Source organism: Anabas testudineus, chromosome 9 (genome assembly GCF_900324465.2).
Source record: "Anabas testudineus chromosome 9, fAnaTes1.2, whole genome shotgun sequence".
Lineage (NCBI taxonomy): Eukaryota > Metazoa > Chordata > Actinopteri > Anabantiformes > Anabantidae > Anabas > Anabas testudineus.
Genome location: NC_046618.1, coordinates 17,920,689 through 17,946,362, shown reverse-complemented (window position 1 = coordinate 17,946,362; position 25,674 = coordinate 17,920,689). Strand labels below are relative to the sequence as shown.

The window sequence follows — 25,674 nt, the reverse complement described above, 5'->3', positions numbered from 1 at the left end:
GTACAATAAATAAGAGTCCAGGTAATAAGACAGTAACAGTGCAGATGGAAATTAGTTAGAAGTAGTTAATTCTTGTACAATGCAGTTTTTGTTTTGTGTTTTGTACATGGACATAACAAAAGTAATGAATTAACCTAAATGAATAATGCAATGGTTTCTATTTAAACTACTTCTTAATGTAACATTAATGAAGCAAATATTACTTTAGCATTAATGGTGTATTACATTTCTTGGGAGTCGTTACATTAGCATTGTGTTTTCATTTTATGAAATGTCACATTGTGGAGCAGCAACAGATTACAACCTCCAAAATGACAACTGCTGTGAAATCACAGTAAACCTCAGTAATACTAGGCAATAAAAAAGCAAACACTTTTAAAGCTCAATAGTTTTTATTTACAGTTAAGCATGTTCACATCAGAAGCTTATTTAATCATGTACTTATGAAAAACAACAACCCACTGGCTAACACACATATACTTGTAAATATAAAATTTAAATATACAACATCAAATATATATTTAATTGCTCACACACTGGAACTACTACACGACCAAATTATACATTTCATATCAGTCATAGTTTACAGCAGCATTTACAAAAAGAGAATTCGTCCACCTGTTTGTCCTGATATTATAATACACCATCATCAATGAGCTTACATGCCACTTAATATTGTGGGTGCAACAGTAAAACAATTGTTAAAGTTCAGAAACAATGGAGATAACGCCAAAAACAGTCTATTATACAAATTGTTTGCTGTTTCCTTGTCTGTACATCTTCCACTGGTGAGCATCCAGTCTGCTGCACATCCGTCAAAGCCTGAAAAAGGCCAGAGCTGCACGTCTGCGGATGACGTTTCATGTTTGGACAAGCTTCATCACTGTCCTGCAGGAAGACGGCCCAGTGCACAGCGTCTTTTACTGTGTCCGTATGCATGCTGCCATCTTGCAGGCCACTGCTGAGATAAGAGCTGCTCCACGACCGCTCCCCTCCTCCGACTGGAGGAAGGTGATCTCGCAGTGAGGCGTCAGGTCCCTAACCATTTTGTGGAACCTGTCACGGAAACTGAGATAGAGAAACAAGTTGCATGAAGCATTCACTGAGTCCCTGGATCTGAACGTGTTTACATGGAGGTAACAAAAGTGTTGCTAGGGATAAGAAAATTGAAAAGTGCTGGACTGATTACTGATTTGTTTTTTGTTTGATTGTTTGATTTGCACCTTAGAATACCAGCAAAGGTGTAGAAATATAAAGCATAACTCACAATGGGTGTAGTTTGTAGACAGATCCGTCAACTCCAACTGTGATCTTCAAGCAATCCTGGTTGCGTCGCTCCTGCATCAGGTTTATGACACCAGCGAGTCCTGCACCACACACGTGAGCAGAGCGGGTGGAAACAGTCTCACAGACCAGACGCACAATGTCGCAATCCAGCTCTGAAGGTAGAACACCCAGCGAGGACAGGATATTGTAGATTTGTTTTCTGTCCCCAGAGTCACTGAAAAATGAAAAAAGGCACAATGAAAATAAGAAATACCACATTTTATATTTGCTTTCTGCATTACATACAATTTTGCACAAATAATAAATCTTACAAATAAATAAAGTGTGACTTCCACATAGTCTCCATCCACACATTTTGTCTTTGTTGTGTTATGTCAGTGTAATCTAAACACGTGGCTTTACTTTAATATGTATAGTTATGTCTTTGTTCCCCTTGTTTCTTATGCAAAGGCAGTCTTAAGTGTTATCCTTACTTTTTTATTATTTACTTTTTTAGCTAATATATATGTTAAAAACATGTAATTGTCTTGAGATGGTGGATAAGTACAGCCAGATTTAGATTTATGGATGCTCACCTCTCCACCTGTGAGACGTAACGTGTCTCAAAGCTTCCACGTGTCTTCAGCAGCTCGGAGGCTTCTCCGTTAAACAGCAGGTCTTCATTCACCAGCTTTATCAGAACAAGCCTGACCAGCTCACCCATGTATTTCCCACTGATCAGCTTCTCATATCTACGGGAGGCAACAACAAAATAGGAGACAGGTTATTTTTAAAAAAAGGGAAATATTGACAGAAAGGGTGGAACATGACGTCAGTATATGTAGGGAGGATATGTGCATCATAAAACACATGAGCAAACAAGTTTCTTGAACTACAAGGGCTGGGAGAGTGGATGACGGTGGCAACGTCATTGCTAGAAAGACTGAATGAAGCTGGGCTCAGCCGTTGTCTTTGTGAAAGGGTTGCCAGTGCAAACAACCATTAGGCTAACAGAGATTATGGCAAGCAGAGGAGAGCGATCATTAATCTTACAACCCCACTCACAGACTGACCACTGACGTATGAGGGGTCTGGCCATTTACAAACATCCTCAGGAAAAACATTTGGTAGCTTATCAACTACATGGAGACTTCAGGTCAAAGTCAGGTGAGTACTTCCACAGAAGGATGATTAATTCAGAAAAACAAAGAGTGAGCAGTGAACGTGTGGCACGTTTTAACCAACAACACGAATCTCTCACTCAGAGCACCATTAGTGACATATTACTCTACGCTTGGCACCTGAGTGCATGGGCATACAGTTAAGTAAGTTGATAGACACAATCAAATAAGCAACAAGCTTCTCAGTGTGTGATATTCTACTCACAGCTGCTGGCCGGGGTTAATTGAGGACTCGTCCACCACTCTGTCATACTCCAGTCTAAACTCCTCCAGCTCCCCATTGTCGCCAAATGCCCCCCACTCTGTGTTCACACACATCCGGCCCTCCTCTCCTTCTACCAGCTCTACAGTCCTCATCTCCTCCATGTAACATGCATTGCAACCCGTACCTGATGGAGAAAACGCAGACACCTTAGACGTGCAGTGTTGAGATATGTCTGCATGTGTATGTGTGGAAGTATAACTATGAATCTCAATAGTTCACATATTAATGCGAGTGTCTAGAACTTCTTACCAACAATCATCCCAACTTCACAGCTTCGATCTTCGTAATAGCAGGAAATCATAGTGGCTACTGTGTCATTCACCATGGCAACCACATCCATCTCGAAGTCCTAAACAACAACATCACAATCCAGTTGCAGTCATCTGCATATATACAGGTGTTTTACAGCAGTTTCTTATTAGAAATGATGACAGATACTCACCCCTCGTCTCTTGATAGCATCTCTGAGTAAACCCACGACATTGTTCCCTTCTGCCCCAGAAGCCTTAAAGCCTTTGGTCCAGTTAAGCAGGATTCCCTGTGGAAAGTAAAAAGACAGTCCTCAAATGTAGAAATTGGATAATACATAAAGAACATTCATAAATCTGCTAAATAAACCAGTCTTATGCATGATGAGACATGTAATTTCATTATTATTAATTTATGTAATGTTTAAAAGTACTATATGAAATGTACAGCATTCAGTAACAGCTCACCTTGTCAAGGTCCTCATGCCGTACAGGGAAGGAGAATGTAAAACCCAGAGGAAGCTTCTTGTGCTTGATATGATGCTTGTCCAAAAAATCTGACATACATTCAGCTATGTAGTCAAACAGCTGCAGAGAAGAGGAGAGGCTATGAAATGGAGGGGAACTGTGCAATAATTTCAAATCAGTGTTACGCCAGTGATTACAGAAGAATCTACACTCCAGTAATTTAGAACAGCAAAGTGTGCAGCCACACTTGTTCATACTAAAAAAAAGGATTTGCTCTAAATGGTTGCTAACCATTTCAGCAGTGCCTGTCATGGCATCCTCAGGAATCGAGTACATTTGGTTCTTGGTCTCAATCTTCCAGGTACAGTCCTCGTCTTCTCCCACTTTCACCAGCATCACACGGAAATTCGTGCCACCCAGATCCAGTGCCAGGAAATCACCCACCTCTGTCATAATAAAACAATACATCTGTTTTACCACCCCTGAACGCATGCCAGATCTTTGGTATGCAAGTGATAAGCAGTTGATTATACTTCAGCCATGCTAGCCGACTTTATCTAAAAAATCTTATTCTCTGTTTAAAAAATGGTTATCTACCTGATCCCTCGGGGGTGGAGCAGACATAAGTTGGAAGCATTTTGACACTGGCCTCCTCATGCGTCTCTACACGCAGTCCTCTGTTCATCTCACACTGCATCCGATTCTTGATTTCTTTTAGATCTTCCTTGTTCAGCCTGAACTCTGACAGGATTTGCTCTACCTGCAACAAGAGGAGAGGAAAAAATGTCAGGGGCTACACACACAAAAGAAAATATATTTTCTTTGTTTTACATGGAACTAAATGTTGGTAAACCATGGTGTGATGACGCAGTGAGGAAATAAGACGAGGTAACAGCAAAGAAAGGAATGTGAGCACACACAGGTGAGATGCTCCTAAGTCTCTCTCTCAACGAACATTGAAAAATTCATGCAAAAGTCACACGGAATAGAAACACAAACTCACAGCAATGCTGAAAGTAAAAGAGAATAAACCCCTACAGATTCTTTATAGATGGAGACAGAAAAGCTAATCTTACCATGAGGAGTCTATCAAGCACAGAGCTGTAGTTAGAAGGCATCTTCACCATCTGGTCTAGATGAGAGATGACACAGGGCATCTTCACAAGTTTAACTAAATGAGCTTCTCTGTGTGTGTTTCTAGGTTTAGGTTGAGTGTGTGTCCACCCTGTGTGTGTGCAGAGTCAGTGAAGTGTGACTACCACTGAACCTCAGCTGTTTTTATGCTTAGGTGAAGTGGGCTGGACGCAGCAGACATAAATGCCCACCCCTTCCTAACCTCACCCCATCTGGCCATTTCGGTTCATAGACATACAAAGGAAAGGAAAGTCTCTGTGCAAAGTTCAACAAAAATGAATAGATGCTGCAAAAAGTAAGATTAAAGCTTTATAGAGGCTGATTAACACTTTAATTGCAGGGAGGAAAGTTTAGGCAAATCATTCACTGGAAGAGCATCTGGATGGGTTTATAAAATGTTTTTATTGGCTCCATAATCACTGAATATGTTGTATTTTTTATTTTCTTAATAAAAAACCTCAAATGAACCACAGAAGAACATTATTAACTAAGAGAGATACTAACCCATGTAAGACAAGTTATATATGTTCTCACAACACACACAAATCTACTGGATTGAGAAAACAAAACATTAAACAAAAGCTACTACAAAATATTCTGATCTTGTGACACACATTTTCAGTATGCTGCCTTGTGTTTTTTGTCTGTTATTAATTTGCCAGGACACCTCCGAAGTGAGGTTTTAGTTTTAAACTAAAATGACACAAGTCATAATCAGTAAAAATAGTCTGCTAGAGTAAATATAGAACCTAAGAACCTTTAAAATGAGAACAAAAATAAGACTTGACATAAGTTTGGAAAATTGTTCATTGCTTTCATGATGCAAGCTGTAACCTGTGACCTAAAGTTGACCCAATTGTCTGAAAATTTCCAGCCCACTAACATGACAACTCAAGTCAAATGAATTTGAACATGAACCTTCTGATCCAAAGTCACCGTTGCACAATGAGGGAACTTCAATGGCCTGAGAGTTATTTGTAAAATTAGAAACATGTTTAAAATTAGCAACAGTGAGGGGATCAGTGACCGCTAAAACTAACAATAGTAGCTGCAGGTGAAGGCCTCCTGTGCTTATCAGCTCTATTAGTTTACCTAATCAGAAGGCCGAGCTGTTTTTAGCTCTACCAGTGAGATAACTGTGATCCTCCTTGCCAGTGCCATCAGCAGTTTAGTTGTACAATTGTTTAATTTCTTTAATCCAATTTCAAATCCAAGTTTTTTCAAGTCAATAACCATTCACTGACCATTCCCTATCTTTTTTTATTCATTAAGAATGAGTCCTCACTCGATCCCACAAGTATGAACATGTCCCTCCAGTTATTGAATTTCCTTACTGACGTACAGTACAATCAAAATTCTACTGCTGGTCAATAAAACACTTAATGGTTTGACTTACTGACTATAGTCCACCCACACACCTCAGGCTACCTGGTTGTCATCATCTTCCAGCACCCAGAATAAGATGCAGGCCATCCCAGGCAGGTTTTAGATACTTAGGTCCTGCTCTTGGGATTAAACTACTAGATGAACAGTTACTACTGTACAGTCTCCATCATCTCTCATCTGTTACTACTGTTACTACTACTGTTCATCCACATTGTTAAATAAAGCACATACAGTAAAAATGATCTGTGGTTCCAGCTGATGTGGATTTCACTTTTTGTTGTATAATTGTTTATAACTTGCCCTTTGTTTATGGATGAATTGAACTACACATAAGTGTGTGTATGAAAAGTTTCACAAAAACTGAATTTACTTCACTTGACCTCAATATATCTAGATATGTTTACATAAATTTGAACATGAACCTTGTCATCTGAACTTGTTTGTTTTATACAGAGCAATGTGCAATGACACTGAGTTGCACAACGAGGAAACTTCAACGGCCTTAGAGTTAGACATATATTTGTAAAATTAGAAACATGTCTAAAATTAGCAACAGTGAGGGATCAGTAACCTCTAAAACTAACAATAGCAGCAGCAGGTGAAGGACTCCTGTGCTTATCAGCGCCAGGAGAGATTTTTTTCATTATTTATTTTTTGACTGTGAGACAATTGTCAGCACATTAGATCAAGCTTTTTTAAATAAACATTAAAATAATGACACTGAATTATAGATTCACATGTGTATGCAACATAGTCATATACTGCGCATAGCTTATACCGTTCAGTGTACTCTACAGTAAAGATACAATACATTTAAGTCTGGGAGAGGAAAAATTCTTAGACAACATATTGTATCTTTACTATAAAGCTTTATATTCAGGAAAATATTTCTTCTTATTCCCAGTTTAGCATATGCTAGCCTGACATACAGCATCTGATGTCTAAAAATGTCCTGGTGTTCTACACTATACACACTATACAACACTGTTACTAATAATACATTTTCCTCATCACTCCGTATGTTTAATGTCAATAAAGACATGAACGATCATGGCTTTGTGTTTTATAAGCTAAGAGATATTGTGTTTGTTGACATTTGTGACTTTGGTGAAAATCAGATCACATTTTATAAATGAATGCCTTAAATCAGGAAATTCTGTGTCTATATAAAATTACAAATACATGCTGCTCTAAAGCAGCAAGATGCTAGCTGCCTGATGGATCTCCCTCCAGCCAGCTGTCATCATGTTATTTCATTGCAGGAAATGTAGACATATGTAAGGTTACAATAAATTACCTGATGCTGTGCATCAAGAAAATTAAAACAATGAGGGAACAGATACTTTTTTCATTGTTGAAAGTGTGCTTATGTATTTATTATTTCAATTTATGGTGTTAACACTTTTTTTCAATTGCCCTTTGACTATAAATTGAGATCCATTGTGCAGCTATGTAGCCACTCAGCACCAGGCCTCTAGAGGTCAACACTGACTTTCTGACGATACATTCAAACTCAATAACTTGTATACTTGCTTGCTTATATTTTTACCTTTTCACTTGCACAATCAGCTACAGTTTACACTTAGCTTACTTGGTTACTATTGTTCCTTACCTTATCCATTGTATCTAGACTAGAATCAAATCCTAAGCGTCCAGCCAACCATCAGTTCTCGGCAGTGGACTCCCAGACGTTGGGGAAATTCCCAAGTGTCAGCTGTTGTTTTCACTTGGCCTGCCTTGAAACAAAATGTTATAATTTTATGGGAAATTTCCCATAAAAGTGAGAGCAGTTGTCATATTCCCAGCATATTTGATCTGCATCATGTTCAGCAGCAAGTCTCAATTTTACATATCAGCAGTATTTTTCAGGCCAAGCAGGACATGTTTCAGAAAGAGGTGTAAACAGTCTACAGGGTTTTCTTCATTTTTGCAAAGGTGAATACAATTTTCATTTCAAAAAATAAAAAATAAGGATCCCATCTCCATTTTTTGCACCGATTCTAAAAGATGATTGCATGCATCTTAAAGATAGTAAGAAAAATTAAAGATGCAGATCTGCAGATCAATGTCCGTTGCTCCTAACATAAAATACCACATGAAAACCTAGAGGTTTTTCTTCATTGTTGCAGTGAACACGTCCAGTTAATGTCCACATAGGCGCGTTGAATGTGTGATGAGCCATTAAATTAGATAAATAAAGAAAGAAAGAAGAGAGAATATTCAAGCACAGCTCCAACTCCTAGCTGGAGTTCTTCCTGAAACTGTTACTTCAGTATTTCAAAGCAATAAAAATTTCTTCCTATGGTGCAGCTGAGCTGTTAACGGATGCACCTTTCCCCAGCCAGAGCCATGTCTGTGTGTTGCCTTGGAAATGAATTACAGACACATTTCTGCTATGGAAAACACTTACCACGGAGTTAAGTGGCTGGGAGGAAATTGTTAAATGGAGCAAGATTTCCAGAGAAAATATCAATTGAGGGTGGCATGTTTTTGTAAACAAAACAGTTGACAGACTTTTGCTTTCGAGGCCACCAAGCTGTTTGACATTTTTAGGTAAAACAACAATTATTATACAACTTTTTTTTTTTTACTCAAACATAAATGTTGCAGAATTGCATAAGCAATGGTAAAATTCACATATAATATCATATTTTTTATGTAATTTCCTTGAGCATGTATAAACTGGTATAATTCTAATTAAAGAAAAAATAGAATAATTTTTGTTAGGCATCAGGTTAGTTTCAACCTGTGATATTGAATGACTGATGTTTGGTTATATTTTGTATCAGTGAATCATTGGGAACAGCAATTTTTAAACAATATGTTAATAAATTAAGCGTTAAAAGAAACACAGGTTACAGAAGTCTAACTTTCAGAGAAAAATACACATTTTCACCATCAACCCAGCATGTTTGGTTTTTTTTTTTTTTTTATCCGTACCATGGAAATAAGTTTTGATTATTAATTTCAAGAATTATTTCGATGGAAGTGCAAACTCTCCCTTTGACATTAGTAGCTTTCCATAAAATAAATACTTTAATATGACACCATTTCATTGCATTAAGCCGGAACTAAAGACAGCGGTGTTTGTTTCCACCCGACGCAATGTTCCGTTGGGCCGTCTGAGGACCGTGACGTGGTGATTGGATACCAAACTGCATCTTGAAACTAATAAGTTAGCGCTAACTCCTCTGTGATTAGGTCGCTGGATGTGAGTTGTACATACTACTGAGTTGTAGTTTATGTGGTGAAAAGTTTATTCTGTTGTTTTGGCGGGGATACAGTAATTTGTTGCTGATTGGTTTTGGTAAGTTAGCGAAGGCCTCACGAAGACCAGATAGCATATGTTAGCTAGCACTATGCTTCACTTGAGTTTAGAAATATATAAGTTGTTAATGCTAAAAATATTAAAGCCCATTTACATTATTAGCCATTTTTTGTTGTGAGTTTATACTGCCTTCTAAACCGTCGGTTTACCAAATGGTCTTAACAACAACAGGGTCTAACAAGGCGGTAGCTTTTACTGTGTAAGCTAGCACTTGTCAGTTGTATTCCTTCTAAGTTTCTTTAGCTGCGGTACTGTTAGCTGGGAAAATGCTCTCATGCGATTCTGCTCTGTCATCTTCCAAATCAGATCACCAGGTCGGTGTGACTGCATCCGTTGTCATTCACTCTCCAGAACTGATCCGGCACCAGCATGAAGCTCTACAGCCTGAGCATCCTTTTCAAAGGACCCACCAAAGCCAACCTCCTCAAAGCGGCCTACGACCTGTCCTCCTTCAGCTTCTTTCAGCGCTCCAGGTGCGACTGCTTGATTATTACGTTTCTGTCCTATAAAACACATTTACCATAGGCTTTGTTCATTGTTTTGCAGGAATTTTGATATTAGACACTTATCATACAACCGAGATAAGCAGATAACTTGTTTCTGTGTTTTCCTCGAGTGACGTCATTGTTTTGGCTTGTTTAGTGTTCAGGAGTTCATGACCTTCACCAGTGCCTTGATTGTTGAACGAACAACACAAGGAAGCCGTGCCTCTGTCAAAGAACAAGGTAAAAAAGGACCTAGTTCAGGCATGTTAAAAAGTAAAGAGTCAATAATTATTTCAAACTTTATTTACATTTTTACTAGATTATACCCAAATTGAGTGTTTAGTTATGCAGCTCTGTCAAACTATGCATGTGATTTATTGAAGGGTTGTTATATTTGGACTGGCTGTTGCTTTGATTACAGCACACATTCACTATATCATTTTGATAGACTTTCACCACATTTATTTAAAGATCTTGTATTGATGATCAGATTGGACCACTGTGTTAATTCTTCTCCAGCACCTCCCAGATATTCTCAGTGAGATTAAGGTCTGGACTGGGACCACTCTTTCACCATGTTAGCCAGATGAATTCTGGCTTTGCCATCTTGAAAAGTAAAATCCACTGATGACCTCATTGTGGCAGTATAGTTGACTTCTTTCATTGCTAGCCGGTCTCACAAAGACACACACAGGCACCAATTCCCTCTCTGTTTTGTCCACTTACATATATAGCTCTGATGGAGAAATATTTTAGAATGCCTTCTAAAGGAAAAGGGAAGAACTGCAATGATCCTCACGGTTATTTAACTCTATTCTGTTTAACCAAAAAACATATATATTTTTCCCCTCACTGGTCTGCTACACTGACACACAAGCACTTTTGTGCCCTTAAAAAACGGCATTATCAAAATAACATAAATAGCATGAGGTTGATGTTTGTAAATGGCACAGGCGCATTCCTAACTGAGTGTTCATCAGTTTTTGTGAGTATAAAAAACATTGCTATCAGTTTTACTTCTGCTTTTACTTTAAGTGTGCCAACAGGTTCTGGGTTCACCCGCACCATATGACCAGGAAACATTATTTTTAGTTACACATTGTTTTGGTCATAACATACATGTTTTCTCTTTCCTTCAGAGTACCTGTGCCACGTGTATGTGAGAAATGACAATTTGGGAGCTGTCGTTATAGCAGATACTGAATACCCACAGAGAGTCTGTTTCACATTGCTGGACAAGGTGGATGCAAAAAAATATTAACAAAGACAGTTATTGGATAGTACTGTCAACTTCAGTGTTGAAATTACTGTCTGTTTTTTAGGTATTAGAGGAGTTCTCTAGGCAAGTGGACAGTATAGACTGGCCTTCTGGTAATCCTGAAACTATAAACTACAAAGCCCTGGATATTCATCTTTCTAAATATCAGGTCAGTGTTGAACATGCCGAGTCCTGTTAGCTCATGACTTTCCTGTTAGCTTGTTCTTACTTAGAATAATAGCAGATTTGTTGCCAGGTTTTGTATATTTCTTAACTAGATGGTATTGGTCTGGATTAAATTTGAAGACTGAGAAGATGAAATGAGAGAATCTGTGGCTGATCAAAGAACCTTTGATCTGCAGCAGTGATCATGATGGCCAGTACCTGACCACTTGTTTTTTTTCCCAGAACCCCAGGGAAGCAGATGCAATGACCAAGGTGCAGGCAGAGCTGGATGAGACAAAGATCATCTTGGTAAACTAGGTCTATATAGCTGAGTCTCAAAGCTGTAATTGCACATTATTTAACTGTTATTTCAGATCATATTAGTAAACAGATATTGTGTTTCTGTAGCACAATACTATGGAAAGTCTCTTGGAAAGAGGAGAGAAGCTGGATGATCTAGTGTCAAAGTCAGAGCACTTGGGAAATCAATCCAAAGCCTTCTACAAGACTGTAAGTAGCGATGAGTCACCACATTAACATTGGACTGTAAAGGTGTTGGCCAGTTGATGCCTGACTGTGTGTGCATTTGTGTTCTCGTTAACTCTGCAGGCACGGAAACAGAACTCCTGCTGTGAAGTCATGTGATGCTGCTGCCTTGTCCTCATGGACACACCTCTCTCTGCCTTTCTGCTTTTCCTACAACTCCCATCACGCACTCATCACGCACCAGCCACCAGCTCTCAACACAAAGGATGGACACTGCCTAATCCGAGATGGGATGCTGGGATGATAACAAGAAAAGGTGGAAGGTGGTGGCAAGTCTACGTGTGACCTATACGAATTTGGACTGATGGGAGCTGAAGGAGTGATTGGGTTTGGTCAGGGGTAGAATTAACATTTGAATTATTTTTAACCTTTCAAAGAGGTGAACATCTGTTCTGTGTTTCAGTACTAGCTGAATACATACTAGTGTGACGTAGTGTATCGGTAATGTGTTGTCTTCAAACCATTTACTGTTATTCAGATTGAATCAGATCTTAATAGTTTGAGCTCAGCTCTTACACAAGTATTAACCATGGTTGTGCTTCTGCTTTAAGGCAACACTGACAATCTGACAGTTTTATCTCATGTCACCGCTTTGGTTAAATTCTTCAAAATGCAAACGTTTTTTGTTTTGTTTTGTTTTTTTTTTGGTTTGTTTTGGGGTTTTTTTCTTGCAGACATAGACTTTTATGTCCACTAGGTGGCTTCGTTTATTTACTTTACTGTTCCAATAAGCCTCAGTGTTGAGGTCAAGGTAAAAACTCTAATGTGAGCCAAGACAGCAGGTGGCTACATGGACATGTGATATCAAAATATCTGAGATGGTGATTTTCTTTTTTCTTTTCTTTTTTAAACATAACATTTTTCTATACAGGACTAAATTACAGGACGTCTTTGCGTTTTGTTGTCTCATAGTGATAAATGAAATCTTAAACATTCCCACTTTGGGTGATTGTGTTATTGAGTGAAGAAGCATTTGAAAGCTGATGAGAAGTAGGAGACTAGATGTAAAATGTAGGAAGATAATTCTCCATAGATGCAGCCTTATTGCAGTGTGGCTAACGTAACCAGCCCTGTCGTGTTTAAGAATATTGTACTTAGTCTTGTAAGCTATTCTCTTACACTCTACTGCAGTCAACACACATTGCACTTAAGCCGGTTAATGTTCAAAATCCCAGGGATTGTGTGAACAATTCAAACCCGGGATCGTGGACATTTCATCAGTTTCTTGTGATTGAGGTGATTCTGGGGAATCTCCGGTGCTGTTGCACTGTTTGACCTCTTTTTGCCTGCAAGCTTCTGAAAAATAGGTGTAACATTTGAGAAAGAACAGTTGTTGAGTGATATCATTATAAACAGGGTGATTCGACATCCCGCTCTTCTTTTAAGACACTCCACAGCTGACTTTTTGTATTTAGGTCTGACTCTGTAGACGTTTCTTTCATGTTCCACTGATCAGTTTAAAATGAAGAGATGCCTTTGGCTGTGTGTTTTAGATGTTTCTCTACTCTGTCTGCATATGTGCGTGATTTGCTGATGTATATCTGCAGGCTCCATTGATGTTGAGTGCCTGTGTGTGAAAGTATGTATGTATTCCTCATTTGCTCTTTCTGCTTTTACAGTGTAAACTTTTGTGCAATATCTCTGCAGACTGTTGGCGTGCTTGTCTCTTCCAAGTAGAGAGAATACATGGAAATATGTCTCATAAAGGAGAGTAAATTTATCTTTTGGTGTACGCTATTCTTTGGACTAATACCCATGTGATCCCCAGGGTGGTTTGTGAGATATTTTACTAATTTTGCCTTTTCAAAATTTCTGATTAATGTACTGAATTTGAAAATTTGTCTGATCTTTGGATTCATGCTGTGCTATTTGCAAGTCAGGTCCAACTGACCAGTGTGTTAAACGGTCTGCATTAAACATTTTGATCCTGATGTGGTCTGCTAAATCAAAACAAAGTCTAAAATTGTATTTAGTGTCTGTGATGTTGTTTTATCTTTGGATCATTGAGTTTTGGTGTTCACACAACATGTAATCTTGCTTAGATAAACAGGAAAGGTAGCTTGTGGAATGCATTCATGTGGAAATTACTGTTTGAAGACGGCAGTGAGGTGTGTTGCAAGACTTCATGTAAAACACTGTAAAGGTACCATGGTTGTGGGACGGAACAGGAAGTCATATCTATATTTAATCAGAGTGATTGTCCTCTGCTGGGTGTTCTGCCAGGTGAGAAGCTTGTGCACCCTTCACTTGTTGTAAAGTACGAGTTCCAAAAGGGGCACCTGAACGTCTCGGGAAAGACGCGTCTCAGCGCGCAGCTGAAGTGAGAAGACGCGCTGAGCGCAGCTCGTCCAACATGTGGACCGAGGGCAAAAACAACAGCAACACTGTCCGCAGCTACGGAAACAGCTCCCAGGTAGGAAGCTAAACGGCGTCTTTTCTATCTTTAAGAGAATGAATGTATAAAAATACTCCCCTCCTGGGGTTATATTCCTAAATAGTAACTTTACGACAGTCACGTTACTAGAGTATTTGTTTACAGCCTGCAGTTCATTAAGGGTTTTACCTGAATGTACAGACGAGCTGTCACCACCTGAGCTACAGGAACAATGGCTGCCTTAACTCAACGAGCATGTTTTGGAAATATGTGGCTGACTTATATTGTCTTGCTTGGACATTTTCTTATCGTACGATTTTCCACACTCACGGACTTCCTGTTCCACCTTTGCAGTGAGGACTTGGACTTGCAGCTGATCGACCCTGCGCTTTTCTTTCTTTCTTTTCAAACAAATGTGTTGTGTCAGGTCGCCCAGTTTAACCTGCACTAAACCAGTTGTTCCCCCTGTTTGTGCCCTATGCTCCACTTTCTTTGTTCAAACTTTGTTTTACTGCGTTTTCAGATGGATGACACAGATGCTACTCGGCAGCTTTTACGCAGAAGTCTGCAGACGAATGGTGAGGGGTTTTTTTAATCTGCTCCTGAGTTCCAGTCTGTAGAATATTGTGATTTCTTTTTGCTTGTAGTTTGGTATAACCACTGATACCTTACATAATGTCAGTACCTCAGGAAATGGGGCTCAACCCTTTTGATCTGATTGCAGCACAAGACAAACAGGGGAATCCACTTCAGGCGAATTCCTTTTAGTATTATGTGTCAGCTTTAGATGCCTGGCAATAAAACTTTCTGTTGCAAGCAGCACAATGCAAAAAATAGAAGGCGTGGTGAATATGCAGAAATGCTTATTACTATATGTGAAATCCACGAGACATAAGCATAATATATAGTTTCTAGACATTGCTCTGAGACAAACCTACTTATTGTAAGTGGAGATATTAGTGTGTAGTGCTACAGATGCACAGAATGCTTATTAAAAACGTCCTAAATGAGGAGTTTAGGGGATTTAACTGACGGGTTCCTGCTGTGTACTGTTTGGGAATGTAAGAGGATAGTCTCCTACTTACTTACCTACTGTGAAAGAAGCATCAGTATTGCTCAGCAGTACTTCTACAGAACTCTAATATACAAATGTGACCACAGATTTAAATCGCCAGCTCTAACACAAACACCCAGCATCATGAGCCTGCTAAAGCTGCTTTGGCATAAAGATGCTGTTGATGTAGATGTTTAAATGACTTTGCTCACCCAGCTGCATGCAAACAATGAGGCATTCAAATGCTACATCCTTCCACTTTAGACGTGTTTAATGCCACGTTAAATCACCATGTGTTTACAGACGTACTACACTTACAGTCCTTTATAGTAGCTGGTTTCAAGTATTTGTACTCTCTTCTCTTTGAAGGTTCAACTGCAGCTGTCACTTGTCCCTCCTGCACACAGGGCTCTGTAACCAAGACCAGTGGCATCATCCCTGGTAAGCACCGCTTCTGAGGTCTTTACAAATTCCACAGCGCCTGATTTGTAAGCTGAACCACCTACTTAGGCCAGAGACCCACAAATAAAGTGCCACTTTAGATTTAAAGACAGATTTAAAGAATAACACGTTTCTGACTGTGCATTTCTATATGCTGGGTTTTAGTGACTTTATTGAGCACAGATCCCTCATGTTTCCATGCGTCTGTTTTCATGGGGCGGCTATGGACTAGACCGTGTGCCCCTATCAATATGTACGGAAGAGTTTCAGTGTACTGCATGCAGATGGACACACTGGAACATTTCTGGCAGTTGACTGTCTTTGATTTATAATTGAAGGAGTTTGTTTCTTGTAAGGTTCATATAACACAAACCATACATTTCTTTGACTGTTAGAATTGGACGGGAGTAATTCCCAAAGCACTGAAAAGGCACAACTGCTTTTTACAGTGTGGTGAAATCATTTTAATGTATATCAGAGCAGTGGAGTTGCATAGGAAAATGAGGAGCCCGAATATGAAAATGAGCACACACGGTCATAAAACATAGTTTCTGTTTTATGTGGAGAAACTGGTTTCATTCAGCGCAATAGGATAAAAAGCAGACAAGCAAATTGTCGCTCACACACTCATGCTCCTTTGGGAAGATGCGTGTGTAGTTGTGTTTTAACTTGTGCAAATAAACCTACTGGGTTGATTTTTGTGCTTCCAGGTGCAATTGCAGCAACGGTGTTCATTGCCTTTATACTTGCCCTCTACGCCGTCCTTTGGAAGTGCATGGTGTCACCCCCACAACGGTACACGACAGACACAAGCAAAAAACATGTTTTATTTACTGTATTTATTTATTTTCACCGCTTCAATGTGATTTTGTTGGCACAGCAATCTTGCTCACTTGTATTTGTTCACCTGCATTTTTGGGTCACATGTCTGAACTTTGGATCCCAGCTCATCAAAGAAAGACAAGTCGCCTCACATGATCTGCACTTTTTCCACTTCATGTTAAAACAGTGTTACTGTAGTTGTCATGTAAGCACAGCTATTTGTGTTTCACTTTCAGAAAACACAGCAGGGTGAGGGTGCGAATTCAACAGAAGAACTCTGCATGAAGGCTGTTCAGCAGGTCATTTGGGATTTCTGTGGTATTGAAAGCCGCACTGAGCAGACTTTACAGTGACAGTGTGCCACTGAGGATCCTGTTAATGGATCCAAAGACGACAGCACAACAAAAATGACTTCTTTAAGCGGATGTATCATCCGTTTCTTTCAGCTTTGCTGCATGCTGGTGACGTCTGGTGACTCAAAGGCTGCATGATAATGTGAAATACTTGTGAAATACGAAATAGTTTTTTGGCAGGTCAGATCATGCTGCCCTGTTTTGTTTTGTTTTTTTTTTCCATGAACTCCGCAGTACTGAGAGAATTCACTGACCAATATGCTCTACGTATGTGTCTCACAGAGAGGAATTGTGGAATACAAAGTATTTGTAATTATGTTTTGTACCTGAACCAAATGAACATAGTTAGTATTTTACATAGGATTTTTTTACTACATAATTGCAACACTAACTATTTGACATCCAGAATGTATCTACTGTTCATAAAGTTGTAAAGCTGCCAGGGTGTTCAAAGATATCAGGCATGTTGATATTGATTTTAAGTCCTTGTTTTTATATTCATCCTAGTGTCTTTTTCTGAAAGCAACATGAGTTACTGACTTTATTCGGGATGGTACTACTAATAAACTATGTATTATCTGGGTGCACTGTAGTTACTTACGTTTAGTGGATGTAAATAAGTTAAAATCTGTCAAAACTCCTTATCCTCATGGAGTATTTCTAACTTTTCTGTCTTTTTTTTTTTTTTTACATTTTCTTCATTAAATGCTCGTTCTAATTGAGTTTTGGGAGCTTTTATGCATCTGGAAGTTAAGCAGTGAGTTTATGATGTGAATTCATAATATTAGGTCACGTTCATACACATTTATGAGAATCTGTATGTTCAACACAAGAAAATCATAGAAAAGCAGTTGCTTAATATCCTGTGATGTGCTATTGAAGTAGCTGACTGTAATCATATCACACCAGACCTGAAGCAGCTGTGTCCAGAACCAGCCCTGCATCATATGTAAAACACAGAGACTTTTAAAGCAGATAACAGTGTGATTCTTTACTCCACCTTGGATTTCTACTTAGAGTTTCAACAAGATCATACTCTCATACACCCACCTTTACACACACACCCACACAAACACTAAAATGAAGGTAACAGATGTCTTGACATAAACCAGTTCTGTCTGTTCCTGGATGAAACTGCAATAACAACCGCACACCACAGATGCCTTTGAGGTGATTCTACCTGCATGCCTTTCAAAACAGTTTTTTGTCACCTGGAAATTCAAAATGCGATAGTAAAAATTTAAAATAGTTGATATGATATTTCCTGATGGGTCACTGTATAACAATTGGACTGGGAGTGGGCATACAGTAAGTGCAGAACAAAAACTCAGCAGACCTGTAGATGATTTCTGCTGTTACTGAGGGACCTGTTCCAACAAGTAGAGGGAGATCATGTGTATCATTCCTGTACATGATGTTCTGAAATACGAGTCAGAGCCTCTCATACGCAGTAAAACAGTAAACGCAGACTAATTAGTCATTTGTTACTGGATCCAGTTTTACAAAGAAACACTAACCACCAACCGTTTCCTTTTATTTTATCTTATTTTTACCTATAAGATCATTTTGATTGTTATGTAACTCATGGATACCAATTAATAAAATATATTTTTTTAATTGTAATTATGAAAAATACAAAGTTCATGCAAAGTGTACAATATATCTATTGTGCTCTTTTTTTATAATATATTCAGGTGCCTCATCAGTGGAACCACTTACATCCTGTAGATAACATCCCCAGTTCCTCTCTACACAATAACTTTACAGTGAATTCCTTGTAAACACTTTTACACGTGTCAAAGTCCACCTCTGTTGAGGGAGAGGTTTTCCACTTCAACAAGAATAATGTCTCTCATGTCTCTTACCTAACACCTTATCTTCTCCATCCATAATGCATACATCATTGTCCTCAAGTGAGTGTTCTTTGTCTTGCAGAGGAAGGTACCCAGCTTACTCTGGTCCAGAGGTGTTTCCCCTCCTGTGCTGGGTCTTCTTCCTGTTTGCGGCTGTTTTATTTATCCATTGAAAATTTTAAAAACAAGCTTTATTGCTATTCAAAGGATTTGAAGAGCTAAGCTCCGCTGCTAAACTGTGCTCTAGCAGTACTGAGAAGTACAGTTGACATCCAGTTTTAATTCCACCACTTAATAATATTCCATGTAGTTTGGAATATTATTGTTATGATTTGTAGTTCATCAGAAATCACATCAGAAAATTCAATGTAATGCGTAAACATGAGTGTAACCAACAGTTTATTTCTCAGAACATTTTCACTTTTACACCACATTTTGCCACAGTCTGACTTCCTACTTCTTTAAAAGTCATCAAAATTGCAACATTGATGTCAACTGTATTTACTGTATTCACTAGTACTATTGGATCCACAGCACACAATGTTTGGCTGAGGATTTTCCAGGGCAACTGAGATCTACAGGTAAATATGCAATTCAACCAATATACAGCAAAACAAAAGCAAATCAATATTGACATTATATTTGCAGATAATCTAGAACATACAGTGAGCAGAATCACATCAAAAGTCAAAGTTCAAAGTCAGAAATTCAGACGTGTCTTGATGTCTTCTTAAGAACAGCGTTGCATAATTTCCTGTTTTTTCTAAGAAACGAAAAAATAACAAGAAGGCTCTAAAGCAGCTTTAATTTATTTCCCTTACAAAATGACGAGGCATAAATACAATAACAAAAACATACTTACACTAAAAAGCTGCAGATTTACATTATGTCAAATGGACAAAGCATCTGTGTACAGGAGTTAGACTCTTGGATTTTACACTTAAAAGCTCTCATTGGACATATAACCATATTCAACACCAAGTGATTCATGAGGTTCAACGCTGTATTTGATTTCACATATCTTTACTTGTTGTGGCTCAAAGGCATCGTCCACCATGGTGTGAAAGTAGCTTTTGTTTGTGATGCTTGTTTGCTGATCAGCTGCTCTGTGGTAGAGTAGAGCGGCCGACTGCGGACAGTATGACCCTGACGAAGGTGACGAAGATGGAGCATAGGACTGGGAATCAGGAGAGGGCAGTTTGTTCGTGGGTTCAGGGTCTTTCAGTGTTGACGTTTGATTCAAAGGAGGGCTGGTATTTAAGATCTCGATATCACAGCTGATGCATTCATCCGGTTTGTGAGACAGCACAGTCTCATTGGTCTGTACAAAAGATTATAATAATGTAAACAGATCACTACACTAGGAAATTAGCTAAAAACAGGAATATGCAGCTAAAACTTCTTGTCAACCGTCAGTTAAAAATGGAAATTTTCTAAAAATTAAACCTATATTGACATTATATTCATGTTTAAAACCTTTATTTTGACTGCAAAACACAAAACAAGAAAGTGCAAGTAGCGACAGAGTTTAGCTGTAGAATGCATCAAATACTGTTGAAATAGTTTAACAAGAAACTACAAACATGTTCATGTTTACTAAATGTATCTTACGGTTGATAGCACATGATTTGATTGATGCAATAATTTGTCCATACCTTGTTCAGAAAGGCAGTTAACTCAGTAGCTTTGATGTTCATACCAGCAGGATAAACAAATATCTCCTTCAGCTTTTTACTTAGCCTGGAAAAGGAACAGAACCAAAACCAGATCCATGTCGCGTTCAGCTGCGACGAAAAGTTACGTGAAGATTTAAAGGGCAAGATACTTACTTTTTCCTTTGAGGCCAAAGGAGAATGGTGCAGCCGAGCAACAAGAAGAGAGGAGTCATTATCTCGGCCAAGTGAGCAGAGTCTACAGTAGAGGTGGAAATGGGAGATGAGAAGCTAAGAAATGTATGTCTGTTTACCAAAAGTTGGGACATTTCAGTCCCAGGGTAAGAGAGAAAACACAATATGAAACTAATTATACTGTGGAATTGTTGTCTCTGATTGTACACTATATGACTGGATGTTATGGAACTCACAGTTTCTTCTGGTCATGATGTTGACAGTGACTGCTTGTCCAGGTCCATTCTTTGTGAGAGCGCTCACAGAGAAAGCATACTCATGATTTTCCTGCAGACGCTCTATGGTCACTGACTTCCTTTGGGGGTCTGCCACCACCACACTGAACACATCTAAAAGTCAAAGATTATAAATGCTTCGTTGAGCAGCATCGTACCTCAAATGGGACTCAATCATACATCTAAAATAAATGTACAACCGCAGTCATATGTAGTATTTGGTTCTTATACTATATTAATAGTTACTAAACCGCTGCACCCACTTGCAGCTGCATAACCTGGCAGCACATCTTGCACTGTAACCAAGTAACCAGTGATGAACGCTGGATGTGCAGGATCTGTCTCATTGAAACTCCACTCCAGAGTCACAGATGAGGAAGTTCTCTGAACGGTTTTAACTAGACTTGGGGACTGTACAGATTCTGAAAAAAAGGAGGTGGTTTTAAAAAAGGAACATACATAGAATTAACAGGACTTCAAACAAAACTTCTCAAACGCTATCTAACGCCTGCACTGTCATAGTGATGCCAGAATTTGCTGCAAAAGCTTCATTCTGTTCACAGATATCAGCCAAAAACATCTGCATTGCCCTTTCGTCTCATCTTCCTCCTGCTGAGTCTTTGACAAACAGGAAAGATAGCGTCTTGTAAATAGATAACATCTGAAGGATGCCTTCATTGGAGTCTCTGATAAAGACATCCTGTCTCAAAAACACACCTTGTTAAAAGTTCCATTTCAACCTCTTCTCTGTCACTGTCCTGTCTCTTGAGGTACTAGTTCTGATATAAAGCACTCCACCAGCATAATGCCCAATACATGAATACACAAATACAAATACAAGAATATACACACACATTTGCAATTCAACTAAATGGGCAAAACTCACGGAGCTCTTGGGAATATCCCGTCTGTCGCTCCAATAGTCTGTGTCCATGTTCTGTACATTCATAGATGTTAAAGGTATACCTGCAACCTGCTTTGAAATTTCCTGCAAAATGAAATAAACAAACCTGAAGTTAAATAATTGACTGACATTGAGCACTAAAGCAAAAACTAAATTAAAACTCACCAGCAGGAAGAACCAACGTGTTGTTTCGCTTTGGCATCTTCATCCATTGCAGAGTACACGGCACGTTCAGGTTTCCCTGACTGCACCACTCCACAGTATAGCCACAGGTAGCAGTGACCTGCTCAGCCCAGGACAGACTGAAACCACCAGCTGTGCTGCTGTTTAAATGCTTTTCCATGCTAAAGCTCTCTGGACAGAAACAAATTGGATTTTATTAGACTGTGAATGAAAAATAATACACTTAAACTGTGTTAACCTGACTTGGAACAGGAATAGTGAATGTAGGTTGAAAAACAACAACAAACCTACACCCCCGGTTTGATTTTCTTACATTTTATCTAAGAACTTTTTAAATGTATGATAATCACCTACTGTGAATTCAGAAATCTGACTTATCGATTATCATCATCTGAATTTTACTTTAATTCACAATATGACGTAAGCACACAGAAGGACTAAGAGAACCTAAGTTGACTTCCCATGTGTTGCTCACCTCTAACGTCCATCTTTGGGATGGTGAGGTGAGCAGGGACGGCGAGGCCTCTGTCGAGGACGGCCTGAACAGTGAAGTCACACTGTCCTGGGCCAATGGAGATCTCAGTCTGGGTCTGTCCACTGTCCACTGTTCTGTTTTGGCCTTCCTGCGACCATTGAACCGTGTAACCTTTGATGGCTACTGTGGTTGCTGAGCCAGGAACATGCTGAGAACATGACAGTTGTTAAATATTCCTTAATAAAACCAAACAACAGTGTAATACTACACTAACATTTAAGTCTCACCGAAGTCCACAAGAGAGTAACTTGACGACTGTGTGTGTCGGCCCATTCCTTTATTCTCCTCCATAAATTCAAGGTCACTAACGGATCTGAGGTTAATACATAAAGATTAAAAATTCTTATTTTGTTTAAGGTATCAGCAGCTCATTAAAAGCCAGAACCAGTATATTTTTCTGGCCTTGAACCAGCTTTGGGTTTTTTTTGTACTCACGGGTTGTGAAGGAGCTGGATTGTGTCCATTCTCCCCAGGGCCTGCCACTGACAGAGCAGCGTACCTTTGTAGAATAGCGGGTGTTGGGAATCAGATCAAGTTGGACTTTGCAGCAACTATTCCCACTACCGCAGCTTATCTGTTACAAATACACAGATCTACGGTGAATAAACATGCACAGACCCTTATGAAAGCCACAAGCTGAAACACATTGTAAACATGATAGAGTTGTTCAGTCTACTGCATGTGTTGCTGGAAGTTTGATGGACTAAACTCACTTCGGTGGTGCCGTGCGGGTCTGTAGAGACCTGACAGAGGAGGTTCAGTTGAGTCAATCTCCCCTTTATGATCCAGGACACAGTGGCATCCGTTACACCTCGGCTCACTGTGACAGACTCCACAACAGGAAACGCTGATAATGACACACACACACACACAACATCCAAGGTTCATTTTCAAGTCACAGTGTAGTAAACAAGAATTCTGTTCAGATGTTTGTGGAACCTCTGCTAGAAATGTTGAAGCTATAGCTCTGTGTCTCCTCTCCCAGTTTGTTCTTCACCACCAAACTGATCTTGTATTCCTCCAGCTGTGGGATGGCAGCGAAAGTGCAAGATGATTGCGCACAGCTGATGGGAGCCTGGTCTGAGTTCCTTTGTTTTGAACAATGAAAGGAATGAGAAAACACTTGTGAGACATCCAACATAACTCTGTGTTAGAATTTAGTTCAGTACTATGTACAAGAATATTTCAGCTTGACCTGGTTTTGTATTTTTTTTTTGTTTTTTTGTTTAACCCTGTTTTGTTAAGTGACTGCTGAGTGCTGTCATGTTTAAAAACATGGAGATGCAGTAGCTCATAATGACTTGTAGGAGAACATGACAAGACAAAAAAAAAAACACTTGTATATGACCGTATCAGTAACCGTAAGAGGAAACTGAAAAAAAGAGAATGAAATTTCCACACACTATCATTTTAATAATCTTAACTTTTGCTTACACAACTAGGACATATTGAACCACTATTTACAAAAACACCATCTTTGCATGACAATATATCCTGAATCTTGAATGCTTACTCTATGCGAAGAGTTTGTGTTTGAGTGTTGCGAGGAAGCTGTTTTATTCTGCCTGGATCCCAAGTGCAGTAGACATCTGCCATGTTCGAGGTCACACAGCTGAGGTTTATGGGCTTCTGGGGAGGGACTAGAGCACCCAGGCAGATATATATATGTACAAAATACAAACTTTGGAAAATAATAATAATATTTAAAAAAAAGATTAAACAAACAAACAAAATTTTAAACTCACAACCAATGTAGTTATTGATATGCCTTGTGTCACCTGCTGTACCATTGCAACCGAGTAGGATAAAATACTTATATATTGAATTGCCCGGTTGGATTGTCAGGTTGTCTACAGCAATAGCCTTGACTTTGGCTCCAATGCTTATAAGTGGGTATTCTTTCCCACGCAAAGTAAAGTTGGTAATATTGACTCCTGGCGGGGGAACGCAGCAGAACATGGCACTGGTGCCCCCTCTCAGCATCTTCTGGAAGGGGAAGATTTCAATCTTGTCCTTTATCTTGACTCCTACAAGTCAAGAGTCAAATTATTGTATGGTGCAGCCTCCCCCCTTATAAGTTTACCATCACTTCTCAGTACAAGATACTAGACAATGTGAGAATGTCAAAAATGTGAAAGTATCATATGAAATGTTAGACACTCACACATTAAGTGGGGGTGGGGGGTTAGTTAGTTAAGAGATGAATTGCAACAGATATTTGCAATGGCTGCAACAGACAATGAAACCGTTGGGAAACACAGTTATATAGATCATTAATAAAGGAAGAGAAAAAGCATGTGGGCCTCACTCATCTTAAGAAAAAGTGTTTATTTGATGTCATGATCTTATCAGTTGAACAGATACACAAGAAACAAGACCTGTTTTCTCAGTGTTTAGTTTGGTTTTACCCACAAACGTTGACTGTTACAGAGTGGAATCATCTCACCAGGGTTAGTTGTCCACTTGCTCCAGGAACTCAGAACAGAGTCATTGTAAAAATGCCGTATCCTGACCGAGTGATCGACACACTCCAGAGGCAGATCAGAGGTCCATGTCCACTTGTATCCATCTAAATCTGGAGACACTACACTGACATTTTCCTACATTACGAAAAGGAAAAACAGCACATACATATCACAGTGATTATTCATAACATCACTATACTAAATGTTGTTTACAAAGGGAAATATCAATATTATAAAATTACTGTAATGCAAATATACAGAGCATTAGACAGCATGATTTACATCCAAAAAGAAAAAAGAACTTGAGCACTTACACTATAAATAATGATGTGGTTTTCAGTACGGCTGATCTGAATCTCACTAAGTTCACCCGCTAAGTCGCTGTGGTTTATCGGCCAGCTCACCACAAGGCTTTGCTTGCCACCAACAGCTGGAAGAAGACTGATGTTCGGACTTGGTGGCTGCCCAACTAGCAAACGATGCAGCACAACGTGAGTGAAGTTATTTGAATAGTTTTAAAATGGTAGATGAAAGAACATTTATGAATCAAACTCACCAGTGATGAAGCAGCATCCATTATGATCCTCAGAAAATATTAGACAAAACCAGAGCAGCCTAATCAAGAATATTCTGAATCGTCTCAATAGAAACATGCTCAAAGTAAAACCAGTGTTCACACATCACAAGTCGGTGCAAATGATTATCAACAGCCTGCCTTCAATAACTGTGACGTGCAATGATGAATAGGAGGTGCATGACATGCTTCCTCCTATTCGAAGGAATATGAATAAGAGGAAGCGAGTGCGCGAATGTCAACATAATTTTACACAAAAACACT

General features: G+C 39.1%; 3 protein-coding genes across 6 annotated transcripts; 1 reads left to right on the top strand and 2 right to left on the bottom strand.

Moving 5' to 3' along the window:
- Nucleotides 1-387: 387 nt before the first annotated feature.
- Nucleotides 388-4,662, bottom strand: gck (glucokinase (hexokinase 4)). Its single transcript, XM_026343116.1, has 10 exons — nt 4,505-4,662; nt 4,026-4,188; nt 3,720-3,874; nt 3,429-3,548; nt 3,155-3,250; nt 2,962-3,061; nt 2,653-2,836; nt 1,863-2,018; nt 1,268-1,501; nt 388-1,068 (listed from the first exon to the last, which is right to left on the bottom strand). Exons 1-10 carry the CDS (start codon nt 4,583-4,585, stop codon nt 921-923), a joined length of 1,437 nt encoding a protein of 478 aa, XP_026198901.1. The 5' UTR covers nt 4,586-4,662; the 3' UTR covers nt 388-920.
- Nucleotides 4,663-9,057: 4,395 nt separating this feature from the next.
- ykt6 (YKT6 v-SNARE homolog (S. cerevisiae)) lies at nt 9,058-16,394 on the top strand. 4 transcript variants are annotated; one of them, XM_026343158.1, is made up of 11 exons: nt 9,058-9,159; nt 9,628-9,749; nt 9,919-10,001; nt 10,901-11,001; nt 11,084-11,188; nt 11,428-11,493; nt 11,593-11,694; nt 11,794-14,143; nt 14,628-14,682; nt 15,528-15,599; nt 16,310-16,394. In XM_026343158.1, the coding sequence occupies exons 2-8, from the start codon at nt 9,646-9,648 to the stop codon at nt 11,827-11,829; spliced, it is 597 nt and encodes a 198-aa protein (XP_026198943.1). In that variant the 5' UTR covers nt 9,058-9,159; nt 9,628-9,645; the 3' UTR covers nt 11,830-14,143; nt 14,628-14,682; nt 15,528-15,599; nt 16,310-16,394. The 4 variants fall into 4 exon arrangements, with proteins under 4 accessions (XP_026198943.1, XP_026198941.1, XP_026198944.1 ...); XM_026343156.1 differs by having other exon boundaries at nt 9,583-9,749; XM_026343159.1 differs by having other exon boundaries at nt 9,058-9,255.
- Nucleotides 16,395-19,009: 2,615 nt separating this feature from the next.
- On the bottom strand, nt 19,010-25,545 carry osmr (oncostatin M receptor). The gene is made up of 17 exons (XM_026343101.2): nt 25,393-25,545; nt 25,151-25,305; nt 24,818-24,971; nt 24,117-24,398; nt 23,885-24,011; nt 23,311-23,459; nt 23,085-23,218; nt 22,807-22,945; nt 22,599-22,684; nt 22,312-22,519; nt 21,819-22,007; nt 21,636-21,737; nt 21,013-21,171; nt 20,711-20,863; nt 20,457-20,538; nt 20,283-20,367; nt 19,010-19,948 (listed from the first exon to the last, which is right to left on the bottom strand). The coding sequence occupies exons 1-17, from the start codon at nt 25,487-25,489 to the stop codon at nt 19,568-19,570; spliced, it is 2,682 nt and encodes an 893-aa protein (XP_026198886.1). The 5' UTR covers nt 25,490-25,545; the 3' UTR covers nt 19,010-19,567.
- Nucleotides 25,546-25,674: the final 129 nt, after the last annotated feature.

Excerpts from the sequence above, each read along its gene's own strand:
- gck (XM_026343116.1), bottom strand. The coding sequence starts at position 4,585 with ATGCCCTGTGTCATCTCTCATCTAGACCAGATGGTGAAGATGCCTTCT. Across the intron at positions 3,875-4,025 it reads CTCCACCCCCGAGGGATCAG|AGGTGGGTGATTTCCTGGCA; the intron begins GTAGATAACCAT and ends TTATTATGACAG. Across the intron at positions 1,502-1,862 it reads TACGTCTCACAGGTGGAGAG|TGACTCTGGGGACAGAAAAC; the intron begins GTGAGCATCCAT and ends TTCATTTTTCAG.
- ykt6 (XM_026343158.1), top strand. The coding sequence starts at position 9,646 with ATGAAGCTCTACAGCCTGAGCATCCTTTTCAAAGGACCCACCAAAGCC. Across the intron at positions 11,189-11,427 it reads TTCATCTTTCTAAATATCAG|AACCCCAGGGAAGCAGATGC; the intron begins GTCAGTGTTGAA and ends TTTTTTTCCCAG. Across the intron at positions 11,695-11,793 it reads CCAAAGCCTTCTACAAGACT|GCACGGAAACAGAACTCCTG; the intron begins GTAAGTAGCGAT and ends TTAACTCTGCAG.
- osmr (XM_026343101.2), bottom strand. The coding sequence starts at position 25,489 with ATGTTTCTATTGAGACGATTCAGAATATTCTTGATTAGGCTGCTCTGG. Across the intron at positions 22,520-22,598 it reads TTACTCTCTTGTGGACTTCG|CATGTTCCTGGCTCAGCAAC; the intron begins GTGAGACTTAAA and ends TCATGTTCTCAG. Across the intron at positions 19,949-20,282 it reads TAACTGCCTTTCTGAACAAG|ACCAATGAGACTGTGCTGTC; the intron begins GTATGGACAAAT and ends TCTTTTGTACAG.